General features: G+C 39.1%; 1 protein-coding gene and 1 pseudogene across 1 annotated transcript in view; one reads left to right on the top strand and one right to left on the bottom strand.

The window, feature by feature from the left end:
* LOC115789750 (coxsackievirus and adenovirus receptor homolog) overlaps positions 1–16,777 on the bottom strand; it is a 78,443-nt pseudogene that overhangs the window by 48,763 nt on the left and 12,903 nt on the right.
* LOC115789009 (probable flavin-containing monoamine oxidase A) overlaps positions 1–16,777 on the top strand; it is a 48,097-nt gene that overhangs the window by 22,016 nt on the left and 9,304 nt on the right. The window contains exons 9-11 of the mRNA XM_030742156.1: positions 6,300–6,458; positions 8,823–8,909; positions 15,620–15,720. Of these exons, the coding sequence (XP_030598016.1) occupies positions 6,300–6,458; positions 8,823–8,909; positions 15,620–15,720 (347 nt within the window). The remainder of the gene's footprint in view (positions 1–6,299; positions 6,459–8,822; positions 8,910–15,619; positions 15,721–16,777) is intronic.

The following is a 16,777-nucleotide window of genomic DNA, read 5'->3' on the forward strand; positions in this document are numbered from 1 at the left end:
ATGGGAACTGGACACCTGAATTTAAATACTCCAGACAAAAGTGTATAAAAATACCAAAACAAATTGCAGTTGTTGCAATATTTGAAAGCTGTAGAGAAGCAGTTTTCAAATATTTATTTGGTAAAGCAGCAGCCTTCATCAGACAACAAATGACTAAAGTGACACAAATTTATACATATCAACAATCTATATACAGAGCTTCTAGCACATGAAATTTGATTTGTTTAATCTAATCCAGTTTGCACTTCCACTTCAGCACCACAATTAATTAACAAAATGCTTCTGTGCCTTGTTAAGTAACCAAATTTGTCAGCTGTACAGAACATAAAATCATTTGTGCTCATGCAAACATTCATTAGATCAGCGTCTTGGCAAGATGCACTAAGATTTTAACACATGGAAATATTGCTCACTGATAGACAATATGGTTTAATTTGCACTCTGCTCCTATTCCTGTGCATCTGCGGAAAGTCAGTCTTATTGATGATTGGATAGATTACATTTATCAGTTATAGTCATGAGTTATAGCCCAGGAGGCATGGGTCATATGACTGAAATATGCATCTCCTAAAAGGTTAAATATAATAGGTGTAAAGCACATACACTTCCTGACAGACTTAAGGAAATTCAGATTATACATGAATGTAAGGGAAACCAAACCTCAAGTGTAAACCAAGAGAAAAAGTTCAGCCTTTGTAGGTCTTGAAAAGAAGACCATTATCTCTTGGCGCATAATATTACCACGGCTGGTGTGTCAAGACACAGACACCAAAGGCCGACGTGTACCTAATTTAGAGATGCCAGCTGCATCTGACTATTCAAGTATAAAAATACAAAAAAAGTGCATTCCTGTGGTGTAGGTGTGGAGACATCCTGAAAGTGTGCACCCATTTGCTTCAGATGTTTTACTACTGCTGTTGTGTGGTCTTACATGTAAATGTACAATTAGCTTCATACTGCACTAATGTCAATGTGGAAAGCCTCCTTAAGTCACAAAACTCTCATTTCTCTACAAAATAACTCTCTTGCTAACTTTAATAGGCCTTTTTTTTTTTTTTTTTTAAAACCCATGAAGATAGCATCCCCATTTCATTTTAGCAAATTTCTGTTTAAATCTGGCTTGTTTCCTTTATTTATTTATATTTTTGGAGTAGTAATTAAAGATTTTTTGCAGTATTATGGGGAATGGGAAAAAAAGACTAAGCAACTCAATTTCCTCTCATCTGTGCTGCAGGAAAACCACAGCTACTGTGCACTGTTGAAATCAAATCTGATTGGTATTCAGAGTCTTTTTCAACATATACCTTACAGACCTCAGCCCTTTGTCATTAATTTAAAGTGTCAGTATACTGACATAGGTGAGGACGCACACTGATCAAAAGCAACATTGTAAAAAAAAAAAAAAAAAATGTTACTAAGCAAATCCACTGATTTGCAGTCTTCTCACCTAGGCCAAGGTTCCTTGAGATGTATTTTCAGGACCTGAGAAAAGCTGTTCATGCTCGAAAACACACAAATGTCATTGAGTGGTAGCAGTTCTGCATGAAAGAATGTGCCAAATACCTCAAAAGCATGGTGAGAGGCTGATCCATTTATGCAGAGAACACCTTGAAATTACAATACATTACATTTTTTTCTTTTTTATTTACCATCACATATTTTAAAATATATAAAAATAAAACCCTCAAAACTAAATTTTCCATTCACCCAGAGCTTCTTGAATGATCTTGACTGCTAAATACTGAAACACACATGGTACCTCAAGCAAGTTAGCACCAGCAATCCCCACTGATGGGAAAGGAAGAATAAGTTTAAAGATGGGCACCATCCTTTTATTCCCTAACTCCCTACTGGAGACATTTCAGGGGAGAGTGATTCAAAAAACCAACCTTGTGCTAAAACCCATGACCAGAGGAAATCACAGAGACACTTTGATAACAGATGGCAGCAGACTTCTCTCTAGGAAAACACTTAGCTGATCAAGCAGTTCACTGGAATGCTCTTGCCACATCACATGTGCAAACCCAAGGATTTAGCATTTTCAGCAAAAATAGATGAGGTACATTCTTACCTCAGATTATCATGGAGTACAGTCTTTAAAGCACTAGCATGTCCCATTCAGGATCTGAATCCTGGAGGCAGGATTCCAGCGCAATCCTTTCAGGTTTGGAGGCAGCCTCGGGCTGGACATTACATTTGTGTCTTCACTTAATTGTGATAAAATTGGCATGTTATTTGCTAAAGCAATGCTTATAGCTTTAAATGATAGTGTATCATGAATCATAGTCACATTACATGGATCCAAAGGTCTGGATGCACTGTACAGGAATGAAGCCTGAAATAGCCGGTTTTGGTGTACATTGTGTGTCAGCATCCAATCTCAGATGTGAATTACTGTGACTGAGAATTTATGTGTCAGGAATGACAATCTCAGTAGTGAATAACTAATCAAGATCACAAAGGGCAACTATAATTGAGCTGAAATCTTCAGTAATCATGCATTCGATTTATTTTGTAGACCAAAAATCAAGCAATGAGAATAATTAGAAGGGAGAGTAAAAATTTAAAGCAACATCAAGAAATAGGCTTTCCTAATCACAATTACCATGATCCAATCACCGCGATCTCAGTATTAGAGCGATACAGCATAAAAAGGATGACTCAACATACATTTAAATTCACCTGGATAGAAATGTGACAGTGCATGTTTATACAAATGTAAATGCAGAAGTTTATACAAATGTAAATGCAAAGACATAGTTGCATTAGTAATACAAAGTTAAGTGTCATTTGAAACAGGTTCAAAACAGTCTCTACTGCCCGAAAGTCTTTGCTGCGGGTACATTAAAGTTACTTATTATTACATGAGGCTGTGAGGCTGCCAGAAGGCAACACATAGTGTGTGTGTGATAGAGCCAAATGATTATAATTTTATGAAGCATTTGTATTACATTTGTATATCTCATGCTATTTTACTACCACAGAAGGGTCTCCACGCAGAAGAAATGCATAATAAACTACACTGAAATATATAAAAACAGAATTATACTTACAAATTATACTCACAATTATACTCACAATTTGCATTTATTATAGTGTATTATACTTCATGATAATACTAATATTTTATTGCTGTTTAGTAAAACAAAACCATAATTGACTGTCTATGTTTAATGAAGCATACATATCAAACAACAAAAAAACCCCACCAAAAACACTATTACTATTTTTTGTAAGATAAAATCAAATTAATGAGAAATTAATGGAATCTTTAATAATTCAGTGATATTCATGACATAACTACATGGATGTACTGCACACAGGCCCATATTCTCCAACCAGTCCTGTGTTCCAGTGATATATTGTACTACCTTATGTAAAGCTGTCATGTTAAAAGGCAGACTGATAATTAGAAAAACCCTTTGCCAGTATTGTTACTACAGCTGAAAGTTGTCCTGCTAAAAAAAAGAAGCATTGGCTTTTGTTCACTAGTGTAGTTGCATGTCTGGAGCTTCAGCTTAAGTACAGTCTCAAAAGGCATACAGATGCGAACAACAGAAGCCACTCCTGAAATTGGCCAAAAAGATTCAGATGGGGAAAAGGACAAAAAGCTGGACAGAGGAAGACTGAAAAATATGCTACAGACAAACTGTCTGTGTTTGAGCTGTCTGAACCAAAAAGAAAAACAGCTGTGAGATGCAGAACAAATAAAGTGCTGAATGAGTTGCTCAAGCCCATCTGTTATTGTTTAGGGTCATAATAGCCAAAAGCACAGTTCAAAAGCTATGTGAAAACTTTCAGAGGGGAAGTTGGTCAGTCAACAGGTATTTTGTCAATAATGGAATGGCAGCGCAGGACCTCAAAATTATTATTGAGCTGTTGTGCAAACAGCTCGTCCGTATGGCACAAAGGAAGCACTCAATAACCCATCCCAACTTCATGAAGTGTATTCTCTCTGTCTAAACATTTGGCATTTTATTCAAAGAGGTGAGTGAAGAAGAAATGCTCAGTGAATCATGGGAAGCCCCCAGCAGCCTAGGCCTATTGCAGCATAACAAAGCGGGAATTCGGGGTCAGCTGATCCAGCCCTAACTTTAAGCTTGATCAGAAAGGAAATTTTTAAGCCTAATCTTAAAAATAAAGAGGGCGTCTGTCTCCCAAACCCAAACTGGGAGCTCATTCCACAGAAGACCCTAGGAACCACAAGTAAGTTGTCACTCTGTGAGGGAAGTGTTCTACAATGAAGAGAAGCCAATACGGGAGAAATATGCTCCATCTTTCTGGTCCCTGTAAGTGTACTCTCGCTGTGGCATAATAATAATTACAATAGTCCAGCCTAGAACTAATAAATGCATGAACTAGTTTTTCAGAATCACTGTGAGACAGGATGCTTCTAATTTTAGGGATACTGCAAAAATTCAAGAAAGCAGTCCTACATATTTGTTTAATATGTGCATTGACAGACATATCCTGGTCAAATGACACCGAGATTCTTCACAGTGTTACTGTAGGCCAAGGTAATGCCATCCAGAGTAAGTATCTGGTTAGACACCATGCTTCGAAGCAGGAAATTAGAGGTCATCCAGGTCTTTGTTTGTAAGACATTCTTACACTTTAAATAATTGGTGTCTACCATCTGGCTTCATGGATAGATAAAGTTGGGTATCATCCGCATAGCAATGAAAATGTGTGCTATGCATTCTAATAATACTGCCTAAGGGAAGCCTGCATAATGAAAATAGTACTGGTCCTAGCATGGAATCCTGTGGACATCTATAGTCAACCTTAGTGTGTGAAGATGATCCCCATTTACATGAACAAATTGGATTTTATTAGATGGATGTGATTGCAACCACTGCAGTGCAGTACCTTTAATACCTATGGCATTCTCTAATCTCTGAATAAAATATTATGGTCAACAAGTCCACTGTTACAGGCCATAAGATCATTTGTAACCTTCACTAATGGTGTTTCTGTACTGTGATGAATTCTGAATCCTGACTGAAAATCTTCAGATAAACATCTGCAGATGATCAGTTAGCTGTTTTACAACTACTCTCAAGAATCTTTGCTATAAAAGGAAAGTTGGAGAATGAATGGTCTGTAATTAGCTAAGACAGCTGGATTTAATTGCTGCCACCTTTAAAGGCCTGTGGTACAGCATTAATAGAGATAGACTGACCATATTAAAGACTGGAACATCAATTAATGGTAGGACTTCCTTGAGCAGTCTTGTAGGAATGGGGTCTAATAGACACATTGATGGTTTGGAGGAACTAACTATTGAAATGAACTGAGAAAGATCAATCAGAAAGAAAAAGTCAAAACAAATATCAGCTAGTAGCTGTATGTAATGATATGTGTGTCAGATGGTAATGTTTTTTTTCTCTAATGCTGATGGTTAAGGGCATTAGAGAATGGTTAGAAATGTATTTATGAAGAAATTTATACTAGTTAAGGTTACATGAATACTCAAACTTAACTGTGTCCTTAACAATAAGATAAACTGAGATATGAGCACTGCTTGAGAGAGATGCCAGGCACCCATGCTGTATTTCTGCAACTGAAGAAAAAAAAAGAAAAATCTGAAAAAACCCAACAAATACCTGGATATTTGTATGCATCCAGAATGTTTATTGCCTTATTTTATTTCATTTATTCTCTCAATGTCTAGGGGGCTGAAAAGACCAGCTCATTCTCATGCACAGGTCATCAAATGTAAAATCGTGCATAGGGTACCATTCACACAACCCTCAAGATTTTATGTCAAGGCGACATTGCCGACTTAATTAGAATGTGTTTTTCTAGCCAAAGCAAACAGAACAAAAAAAAAAAAAAAAGTGTCCCACTCTATGGACAAAGAAATTAATTGTGTGCAATACATAAAAGCATCCATTGCAAACCATAAATGTGATGGGATCACAAGTCTTTGAATTATGGGACAGTAAAGGCTGAATTCATAGAGATAGTGGGGTCTGGATTCAATTTAAGATGACTGGCCACAAATGGAATGAAGCACAATAACGAGCAAGAGCATTTTCATTCAACAAAATGTTATGAAAAAAAAACAAAATGTTATGATGGTTGATGTGGATTTTATTTTTTTTCTCCTAATCTAGTATTTCAAATTTAGATGCGAGAAAGGGTCCAATATCTCACTGACATCTGAGTAACTCAAAGTTGCCATGGTTACACAGAAGACGATAATGTTGATTTAGCTGCAAATCTTGAAGACGTTGTGGCATTAGAATTTTAGTGGAAAATATGTTTGTTGTTTATGTTTTTTTTTCTCTCTGCAGGCTTTTTGGAAGGAGAAGGGCTTCTCTGGGGAAATCGTTGCAGGATCCTCCAGTGGGTGTCCATTCTGTATAACCTTTGATGCCACCAGCCCCAGTGGTAATGCTGCTCTGGTTGGATTCATCGCCGGCCAGCATGCTTCTCATTGGAGTTCAGAGGAGGTAATGGAAAAAGACTGCAAAGAGGCTTTTACAAATATATAAGTAATTTTCTGTGTGCATATAATTTAAACATGACAGTGTTTGTTGAATTAATTTGTTGTTAATCTGAAATGTATCATGATCTCACTTTATAATACATACAAATGACAAATGAGCAAAGTCATGCATACTCTTCCACCGTCAGGATGATTTGCATTTCAATTGCTTGTTGATATATAAAATGAGATGTTCCACTATCATGGTTATATTTAGGGTTAAGTCTTGTTTGCATTACGTGTGTAGAAAAAGCCACATCCAGTATAGGATGCACTGATGTTGTTGTTCAGTGACAGCACTGTTACAATTGCACTCAAGATCGCACATCACCTGAGCTCAGAGAAAGCACCACATTTAAAATGAGAATTATAGGGTATTGACGTTAGCTTTCAGTAATTCTAGCTTCAGTGAATAACAGGCGTAATGTTTTTCTCCTGTGTGATAGTGAGAAAAGGTCAAGAACATCCTTTTTTTTAGTGCTACTAAAAACGGACACTGGGTACTTTTTGCTTGTGAAGTATTTAGAAAGAAAAAAAAAAAAAAAAAAAAAAATAGAAAATTGCCTAACTGAAATTTAAGCCACACGATTGTTAATGTTTTTGGCTTGGCCAACCGACAGGTTATTGATTAACAAATAGCATTAAAATTATAGACTTGGGGTGCCTGGGTGGCTTAGTGGTGAAGCCGGCGACCACATACATATGCCGCGTTGCGGTGCGGGCGGCGCGGGTTCGCGTCCCGGCCTGTCGCCAATTTGCCCGCGTGTCTTCCCCTGTATCTTTCCCCCATTTCCTGTCTCTCTCCACTGCTAACCAAAAGCTGCTGTGGCCAAAAACACAAAAAAAAAAAAAATTATAGACTTGATGCTTTAAATTCCTTTGAATTCTTTTCAACTATACCTTTGGGATTGGATAAATGCAGGAATTATATCCCTTTAAGCCTGTGTTGTAAATGTGTGCAGGTATGGTTAACATTCTTAGCAACACAACGCTCTTGAGTAGTCGTCACCCTGCTGGTTTATGCTGTGTAGGCTGCTAAATAATTTAAATTGACATCCCCAACATAAAATAAAAAATGGTGGTATATGTGAGCAGAGTTGACATCAAGCATGCACTTACACACAGTATGTGCTGTGTTTTCTTATTTGGACTTGGCTGGCTTTCCATTGTTGGAGTTTTATTTTTGCTTTGACATTTCGTTGGGTGCTTTTTTGTTTGTTTTTTTGTATCATGCCAAGACTTCCACTGAAGAAATTCAGGGAAATGAGGATTGCACAAAAATGGTTGGAACTGCACCATTTATTAGAGCAAACTGCATGACTCCAAGAGTAACGTCATGCTTCATTTCTCCTAGTTAAACCAAAGTCTTTCAATAAATATGAATTAACTACAATTTTCTTGAATTGCAAATAATATTGCCCAGCTCATGTTTTGCTCGAGTTATTTGATGATCGGTATGGGTATCAGCATTTATAATGGCCGATAAATGGGAAAAAAAAAAAAAAAAACCTAAAGAAGGGATGAAAGAAACACCCTTCAACCATATTATTAAGTGTTATTGTTGGACATTTTGTTGACCTTGGCAACATGTGAATGCCACAAACACAACAGTGAGCTGATCCAAGCAGAGTCGGGCAGAGCGTAAACAAGTAATCCATGACCTGTTGTGACAGTATAGTATTTTTAAACTGCATTGTCAGATTATCTTATTAGGGACTCATAAATAACTATACATAAAAAGTTACAGAAATCTGTGTATGTTTCATGTGCCTGAAAATGAAAATACTGGCTGATAGATCATATTTTTAAGTTAAATATTGTATCACTCTTAAATGTTTCATATCAGTCGGGCTCTAGATGGTGAGATCTGGAGTTTGAGAATTAAATTAAGTTCTTGTAGTTATCTTTACTTATTTAATAATTTGTCGTTTGAACCTAGAACACTAACGTTGGATGATTTTGGGAAACCATCCTACAGCTAGGATTACTTTCTTCCTGGGACAGATTTTCCAGTTCACTTTCAGTCACACTCAAAAACAGGAGTGTTTGGTGAGGATTCTCCTTGCCACAAACCTCTATAACACAGGCAACGTTGAAATGATTTTAAAACACCTTTAGTTCCCAGGCCTCAGCTGCTCTGCACATACCTCATCATGTGTGCTAACACAACCCCAAGATTGAGATGCACAAATTGCCTACTTCTTGTGTCCAACTTGTACTGGCTTCTACACTATACATTCATATTTCAGCACACAGCATGTTGTTATGGACTTGGGTTAGAACAAGTGCCAAATTACAACAGGCATTTCTTTCTATTTTCTGTTTGCAGGTTGGAGAAAGGAAAAAAGCTGTGCTTTCCAGTCTGGTCAACTATCTAGGACCTGAGGCTGCATCTTTCATCCACTATGAAGAGAAAGTACGTACTCCAGTGGTAAATGTCTGGTGTAATAAAACAATATTTTTAGTTTAAGGTGGTTCTGTAGTACAAAAATGTTTTCCCTCACTTGTTTTTTTTTGTTTGTTTCTTTCTGGTTTGGATTCTGAAGATGGAAGTTTTGTGTAACACATTTTTTAAAATGACATTAGGCAAAAATAATAAAAGAAAAGTTATTTTGGGTTTTCACAATGAGTCTAAAGTCCTTTCCATAAAGTGTCTCTCTAAAAGCTCTAAAATTTGCATCCCTCTCTGGTGTGGAAAGTGGACAAGTCCTGTGAACAGACCTTATTCTTTCAAATTCAGAATGAGAAGCTGCTGCAGTCTGCCATTCTTATTTCCTTGATAGCACTGCTTCTGATTACTCTGCTTTTAAAACATCTCAGACACAAGCACAGTGTGGTCTTCTCTAGTGTTGCAGACCACAGAGGAAACACAGAACCTGCACTCCCAGCATCTTAGTTAACAAAAAAAAAACAAAAACAAAAATAACACACCACTACATCCGGTTGGTTTGCCATCACAAGCATGCTATCTTGCACCCTCCTGTTATGTGCTGGATAGTCTCAGGGGCATCTCTGCACAGCCTGCACCTGGGGCCTTGCCTGGTGTGGTAGACCCCAGCCTCTATCGATCTTGTGCTTAGAGCTTGTTCATGTGCTGCCATGATTAGTGTGTATATTATATGACAGTTCATTGTCAAACAGAGCCACAATGAAAAACCGATTTATCAGTGATATGACTGTTACAAACCAAATAGTCCAAAATTAACTGCATCGTCAACTGTCAAAATAAAAAGGAGGGAAGCCAGGATGGGATCAAAAAGTATATTGGTGAATTTCAATACGGCTTATAGACAGTAGGGTATTTATTGACTTGTGACGGTCTCTAGGGATACACTAAAACAAAAGGCGTTTTTGAAAGTTCAGTGCCCGTCTTTAATTTTAGCTGGCGGCGTTAAAAACATGTTCATGTTAAAACAAACAGAAAACTGAATAAATATGTCACTGAAAGATAAGTGTGCTGGAGGTAGGCCGAGCTTTCAAAAAGAGAGCACAATTACGCATTTTGCACACGAGATACCACAACTAATACAATACTGGGTAAAGCCACTGTACAGTCTGTTGTTTTATATTTTCACTTTAAACAAGGTACACCTTTATGTACCCAACTGGTCCTAATAATGTGTCAAACATTAAGAAAACAGCTTAGCTCTATCATATGATGCAGATCATGCATTTATAGTCTGTAAAAGAATACATTAGTGAGGAAGATAAATTATTTCCATCAGTGGCTTTTAAATATGCTTTTAACATCCATGCAATTTTTGTCTATTTAAATGGAAAACACAGATGAGCTATATGAGCTAAAGTTTTCATTTAATCATTTCTATTTTAAGGGAAAAGCTAGTGTTAACTCACACTGATGAGTTAACAGTACTGTGAATTATTAAATAGTCAGTCAATCAAGTCATGTGATTTAGGTGTTTGGTTGGCAGATGGGATCAATTTATTGCAGACTGACCTGTTGTTCCGGCTCACTTAACCGCCAGCATGTGCAGCTGCAGCCACAGCTGTGGCTGTGATGCACACTTCATGGTACTTTTAATACTGTTTCACGTGAACAAGTAACAAAGCAGTGAGAGCTAACTAACTTAGATGCTAGCAGTATGGCACAAAAAGCTAACAACATGAACATGAAAGTAGACCCCAGGAGCACATGAAGGTGTGGAAACGGGCACGACTACAGGCTGCAGTTAATGATACAACATCTGAGTTTTTCTCTAAATTGGAGGGAATTATTGCACCCACAGCAGAGATGAGCATAGGGGGTTGGAAGGAGAAGGATTGCAGGTCCAGCTGCAATTACCTATCTCTGAAGATGATGTTGCTTTCTGCAAAAAGTATGTGTGCTGCAGATGAAGAACAAAACCTTGAAAGCTATACTCCTAGATTTAGAGCTATCTCCACACTTGAACCTTGCATGTTCTCCCTTGTGTATACGTGGGTTTCCTCCCACTCTGGCTTGTTCCCACTGTCAATGTTTAGTTAATTGGTGATTCTAAACTGGCCATGGATGTGAGACAGAATAATTAACTGTATGAATGTGGGGCTAAATGTGACTTGTAGTCTACAGTATTCCGAGTGACAAAAATAGAAAAGAACTATATAAATGCAAGTACATTACATGAAAACCTGAGGCTGGTGGGTCTAAAATACCCCCAGACCCATGCTCTTTTTTTGGACATATGGACACTGGAGGTGCTCAATTTTGTCAGGCCAAGAAATACTAATGATCCACTGAAAATATGAATAGGGAAGTTTTTCAACCACAAGCGACAAGTTGATGGTAATCTATGCTGCCTAGGCATTTCCACATCTACATAAAATCTCAGAAACCTGCAAGCAACCTAAGCACTATGATTCACTTCACCAGCAGCTGTGGAGTCTGGCAAGACATGGAGGGATTGCACTGGCAAGATCTTAAATTCACCAGATTATCCACAGGATTTTGTTGAGAACATAGAATAGAATAGCTTTATTGTCATTATACATTACATAAAATGCAGTGCTTCTCCCTTTGGGGAAAAATATAATATAAAAGAATATAGAGAATAGAATGAAACATCTATTTAAATTATAATTACAATGCTAAGGATAAATACACACACACGCACACACACACACGGTGTGTCCAGAGGTCCAGCAGTTTTTTAATGAGAACGTCCGGGGTGGCTGTATTGAAAGCTGAGCTAAAGTCTATGAACAGCAGTCTGGCATAGGTCCCAGGCTCAGCGTTGATTGGATGGCGAAGGTGATGGTGTATTTGGTGGAACAACCTGATGCGGCTCAAATGCTGAAGGGAGGCAGTTTGGGATCTGGCTAGCCTCTCAAAGCGCTTCATCACCAGTGACGTGAGCACGATGAGCTGCTGTTTGTGGCTGTTTTGGGGACAAAGCTTTCCTTGCATTAACTGACCTGAGCACATGCCTCACCTGGTGCTGTTGAAGGGTCATTGAGGCGCTGCTGTAGGCTGGGGGACGGGTCAATGGCCTATCAGTCTCAAACCTTGAGAAAACATTTTTTAGTTCCTCAGCCAGTAAAACATTGTCTTTAACAGTTGGGATGTTGCTGCCCCTGTAGTTGTTGAAGTGCCTTGGATTGTTATTGGTGAGATGGGCCTCAATCATCTGACTGTACGATTCCTTGGCTGCTTTGATGCCCCTTTTCAGGTTTGACCTGGCAAAACTGTACTGTGCTTTTTCTCCTGTTCTGAAAGCAGTATTGTAGTCTTTAATCAGGAATTGCACTTTACTGTTCATCCTGGGCTTCTGGCTAGGGAACACCCACATTTGTTTTTGTTACATTCTCAGCACAGTCTGTGTGTACTCTTCCAAGTCTGGATTTTCAAACGTACTCCACTCTGTGTTCACGAAGCAGTCCTGTGGTTGGGAGAGGCCATTTTCAGGCCAAGTGTTGATAGTTTTTGTGATGGAACTGAATTTCATTTTGAGCGGGTTGTAAGCTGGTATGAGGTGCAGAGAAAGATGGTCTGCTGTCCAACATGAGGCTGTGGCACTGATCTGTAAGCATGTGTGATGTTGCAGTACACATGATCCAGTGTGTTATTTTCTCTGGTGGCAAATTTGTGCGGGCTCTGTGTGCGGCTGCTCTCTCCCCCACTCCGCGTTGTGATTTGTGAAGCTGGGTCTGGTGTATCACGGCTGCTGATGAAATTCCACCGCTATCAGTGAACTGTTTTGGCTGGAACCTGGCATCTGGCTCCACAATGCCCCCACCTCTCGTCTCCGTCTGCATCCCCTCCTGACCTGACCTCACCTACCGCCGCTGTCCTTGCTTTACATGTGCAAATGCTTTGCTAAGGTGGTTTTTTTTTTTTTTTTTGGACCCTGGTGCAGTGCTCTTTTGAGCACTGTACCAGATGACTTTTTTTTTTTTTTTAACCTAACTTCCCCATGATGTGTTGTTTTTCCTCCTCCTGCCAAAGGTAGCGCCGCAAGAAACGGCTGCATGACCCAAGGACACATATCCCCCTATGTGTGTTGTGTTTGTGTATTTGGATGGTGTTCTGTAACTGCAATTTCCAATGTGTGAACTTGTTCACCCACATGGCAATAAAACTTCATTCATTCATTCATTCATATATTGTGTGAATTTGGGGAGAACAGACTTTAAGCAGGCCTGGTTGAAGTCTCCAGCAATTATGTGCACCCTGTCAGGATGAGCCTTCTGTTGTTGGTTATCAGGCTATATACAGTAGGTGGGTGAGGGCTTGGCTAACATTGGTGTCAGGAGAGATGTAAACAACCGTAATGATTACTGCTGAAAGCTCTCCAGGGAGGAAAAAGGATGGCAAGTAACCGTCAGAGCATCCAGCTATGGTGAGCAGTAGCTGTCTATGGTTCTGTATGCAGCAGTTGTTGTTTTTGTATGTACAGAGTCCTCCTTTTCGCTTACTGGAGTCTTTGTTGCGTTTCTGCCAATGGATGGTGTGGCCTGTTAGCTGCATGACTGTGTCTGGGTTTGTGGAATGAAGCAAGGTTTCAGTTATAGTTTTCACACAGCAATCTCAGAAAGTTGCCCTATACTAATCTTAGCTCCAGTTGGGCCATTTTGTTTGCTGTGGATCTGATGTTAGCCAGAAAGAGACTTGGTAGTGGAGGTCTATGTGGTCTTTTCTTAGCTGGGGTAGCAGGCCCACTCAGCAGTTCCACTTTTGTTTTCTCTCCCTCCTTTATTTAATAGAAATAAAAAAGGATATTGTATTCATAAATATACACAGAGTACTGCGGAATTACGTCTTCCGACAAGTGATGCATTCTCATAAACTTATAATCAATCTATTAAAAATACATAGGAGCAGCCACAGGTTTGTGGAAGCCACCATGTTTCCCCACTATTTTTTAATACAGTGACCAGGAATGACATCTCCCTTCCAACTAATCACATTTTACATATGTGGCTAAACCGGCCATATATGCAGTAAGCAAAAAGCGGTGGAGAAGAGGAACTTGTAGGTGTTCTTGTGCTGTGGTGTTGCATTAAAGTTCATGTTTGCACCTTCAGACTCAAGATAGGAAGGATCATACCTACAAAAGTATTGACTCGCCCATCCAAATCAGGTGCTCCAATTACTTCCATGGCCACAGGTGTATAAAATCAAACACCTAGGCATGCAGACTGCTTCTACAAACATTTGAGAAAAGAAAGGGTCACTCTCAGGAGCTCAGTGAATTCCAGTATAGTACAGTGAAAGGATGCCACCTGTGCAACATGTCCAGTCATGAAATTTCCTCACTACTAAACATTCCACAGTCAACTATGGCATTATAAGAAAGCGGAAGCAATTAGGAACGAGAGCAACTCAGCCATGAAGTGGTAGGCCAGATAAAAATCAGAGCAGATGCTGAGGTGCAAATTAAGCAGAGGTCAACGACTTTCTACAGAATCAGTCACTACAGACCTCCAAACTTTATTTGGCCTACAGATGAAGAACAGTGCGTAGAGAGCTTCATAGAATGGGTTTCTATGGCCTAGCGGCTATGTCCGAGCCGTACATTACCAAGCACAATGCAAAGCATCGGGTGCAGTGGTGTAAAGCATGCGGCCACTGGATTAGAGCAGTGGAGATGTGTTCTCTGGAGTGACAAATGACATTTCTCCACCTGGAAATCTGATGGACAAGTCTGGGTTTGGCGGTTGCCAGTAAAATGGTACTTGTCTGACTGCATTGTGCCAAGTGGAGGGGGGTCCATGGTAGTCATGGTTGATTTTCAGGAGTTGGGCTCGGCTCCTTAGTTTCAGTGATAGTAACTGAGGAGTTGGCATAAACAACAACAACAGCTGGTTATAATATTATGCCAGCTAATGTCAGGCTTAAGTGTCCTAAAAATTTCCCTTTGACAAACCGCTTGGTTACATTCTCACATTGCATGACAGTTTATTCACTAAGCCTCGGAGTCCAACAATGTTACATCCACTTCAAAGACAGCCTTACTAACACCAGCTAACAGTAGCTAACAGCAGCAAAAACAGCAGCACTTACCAACAGAAAAGTTCAGCAAGTCTTCAGCGACTCACCTCAGTATCACTGTCATCGGGCAAAAGTGAGCTTCACTGGCTCATATTATTCAAATCTGTTGAAATATAGTGTGTACTAAAAGTAAAGGAAGAGCAAATGCTACATTTAAAATTTAGGCCTCACTGGGACTTTAAAAGCTTCAAATTCAGTATCAAAAACATGTATTTTGATTTTGGTGTTTTGTTCCTTTATTTTTTAATGTTCTCTCTTTTCTTTGTTAAAAAAAAAGGAAAAGAAAAGGTTTGAAAAAAAAAATCAGCCAAGAAATAGAAGAATTAATCCTGATAACAGCAAAACCTGCAGAAGAACTGCATATTTAAGTTTTCTCACTACACTGCTTAATATAATGGTAATAAGGGCTTTATGTATGTGGGCAGCTTGCAAACAGAAACTAGTAACAGCCTATTTTGCATACTGTGCATGAATGACTGGGAGCAGTAGTCCACTGCATCTTCTGCATCCTCATAAACTGTTAAATATACTATGACTTCTATGTGTCATTGACGATCATTTTGCTGAAATCAAGCCATTCTTTTCTATGTCATGTATAATAATACTGAGCAATATAATTAAACCAGTTTCTCATGCAGGATTGGGCCAAGGAGGACTATAGTGGTGGCTGTCCCGTTAATGTCATGGCACCAGGTCTGCTAACATATTACCACCCTAGCCTGAGGAAGCCCTTTGGCAGGTAAACACCCAACTGATGACAAATCCACCACTAAAAATCACAATTTGTATTCTCCCTTACATTAAAAGAAGTTATCTTCCCTCTGTATTTGCATCCACGCATGCACACAAAGGATGTAGTACAAAAAGCTAGAGAAAAGACTAACAGAAATGTTTTCCACACCTAAACGTAAAGTTATAGAGTTCACAGTTGTAAATATTATCACAGTAGAGAAGGTGACAGCATGAGAGATACTGTGTATTTGCTGAATGTTTATACTATTTTTATAGCATGAAACAAAGTCTGTATTCTCTCTGCCAACTGGATATTACTCACTAGCACCCAGTGTGTACAGATCATTGACATCAGTCGTGGGAGTGATTATACTTCCAATGATACATAGTAGTCCAGTTCTAAAGAAATGGCAAGAGGTCATCGGGAGGGGTATTCTCATGGGAAAATGTCCTATAATCCATTTCTAATGGCCTGTTGCACAAAGCTGAAACATGAGAGAGAGATGGGGAGGGGGAGGGGATCCAGGTAATACATTTCCATAATGACATCAAGTCCGTGGGGAGTAGAGGAAGCTCATTACATAAGGTGCCTCAAACAGTGGAAAGGAGATGGTAGCTCTCATCCACATTCCTACCCCATATAGAAAATGGATTCTCAAGGGCACAGTATGACCTTGACACGAATCCGGCACATGTAATGAAGACAAGCCCAAGCCTGGCTGACAAAAATGCTGCTGGTGCTCCCAAGGTAATGTATTTATGAGCACAACAAATTTAGCTAGTGCCGTGTAGATTGTGGGATTTGATGTAGTCTGGGTCTTTTTATTGACAACAATGTGTTTTCCACACTTGGCCTAATTATGCTAGGTGGGTAATATGCTTGAGTGGACAGCATGTTTACAGAGAGAGCAGAGAAGAGGGTATGTGAGAAATGAGAAAAGTAGAGAAATAAGAGTAAACTGACCTCAGTAGTTTTTACACTAAAGTTGAAGTTTAGTGGAGATTAGTTCTGTGGTTCATAGAATACTATTTGATGATGCTTTTCATATTATTCCTGGAGCTTG

Source organism: Archocentrus centrarchus, chromosome 12 (assembly GCF_007364275.1).
Source record: "Archocentrus centrarchus isolate MPI-CPG fArcCen1 chromosome 12, fArcCen1, whole genome shotgun sequence".
NCBI lineage: Eukaryota > Metazoa > Chordata > Actinopteri > Cichliformes > Cichlidae > Archocentrus > Archocentrus centrarchus.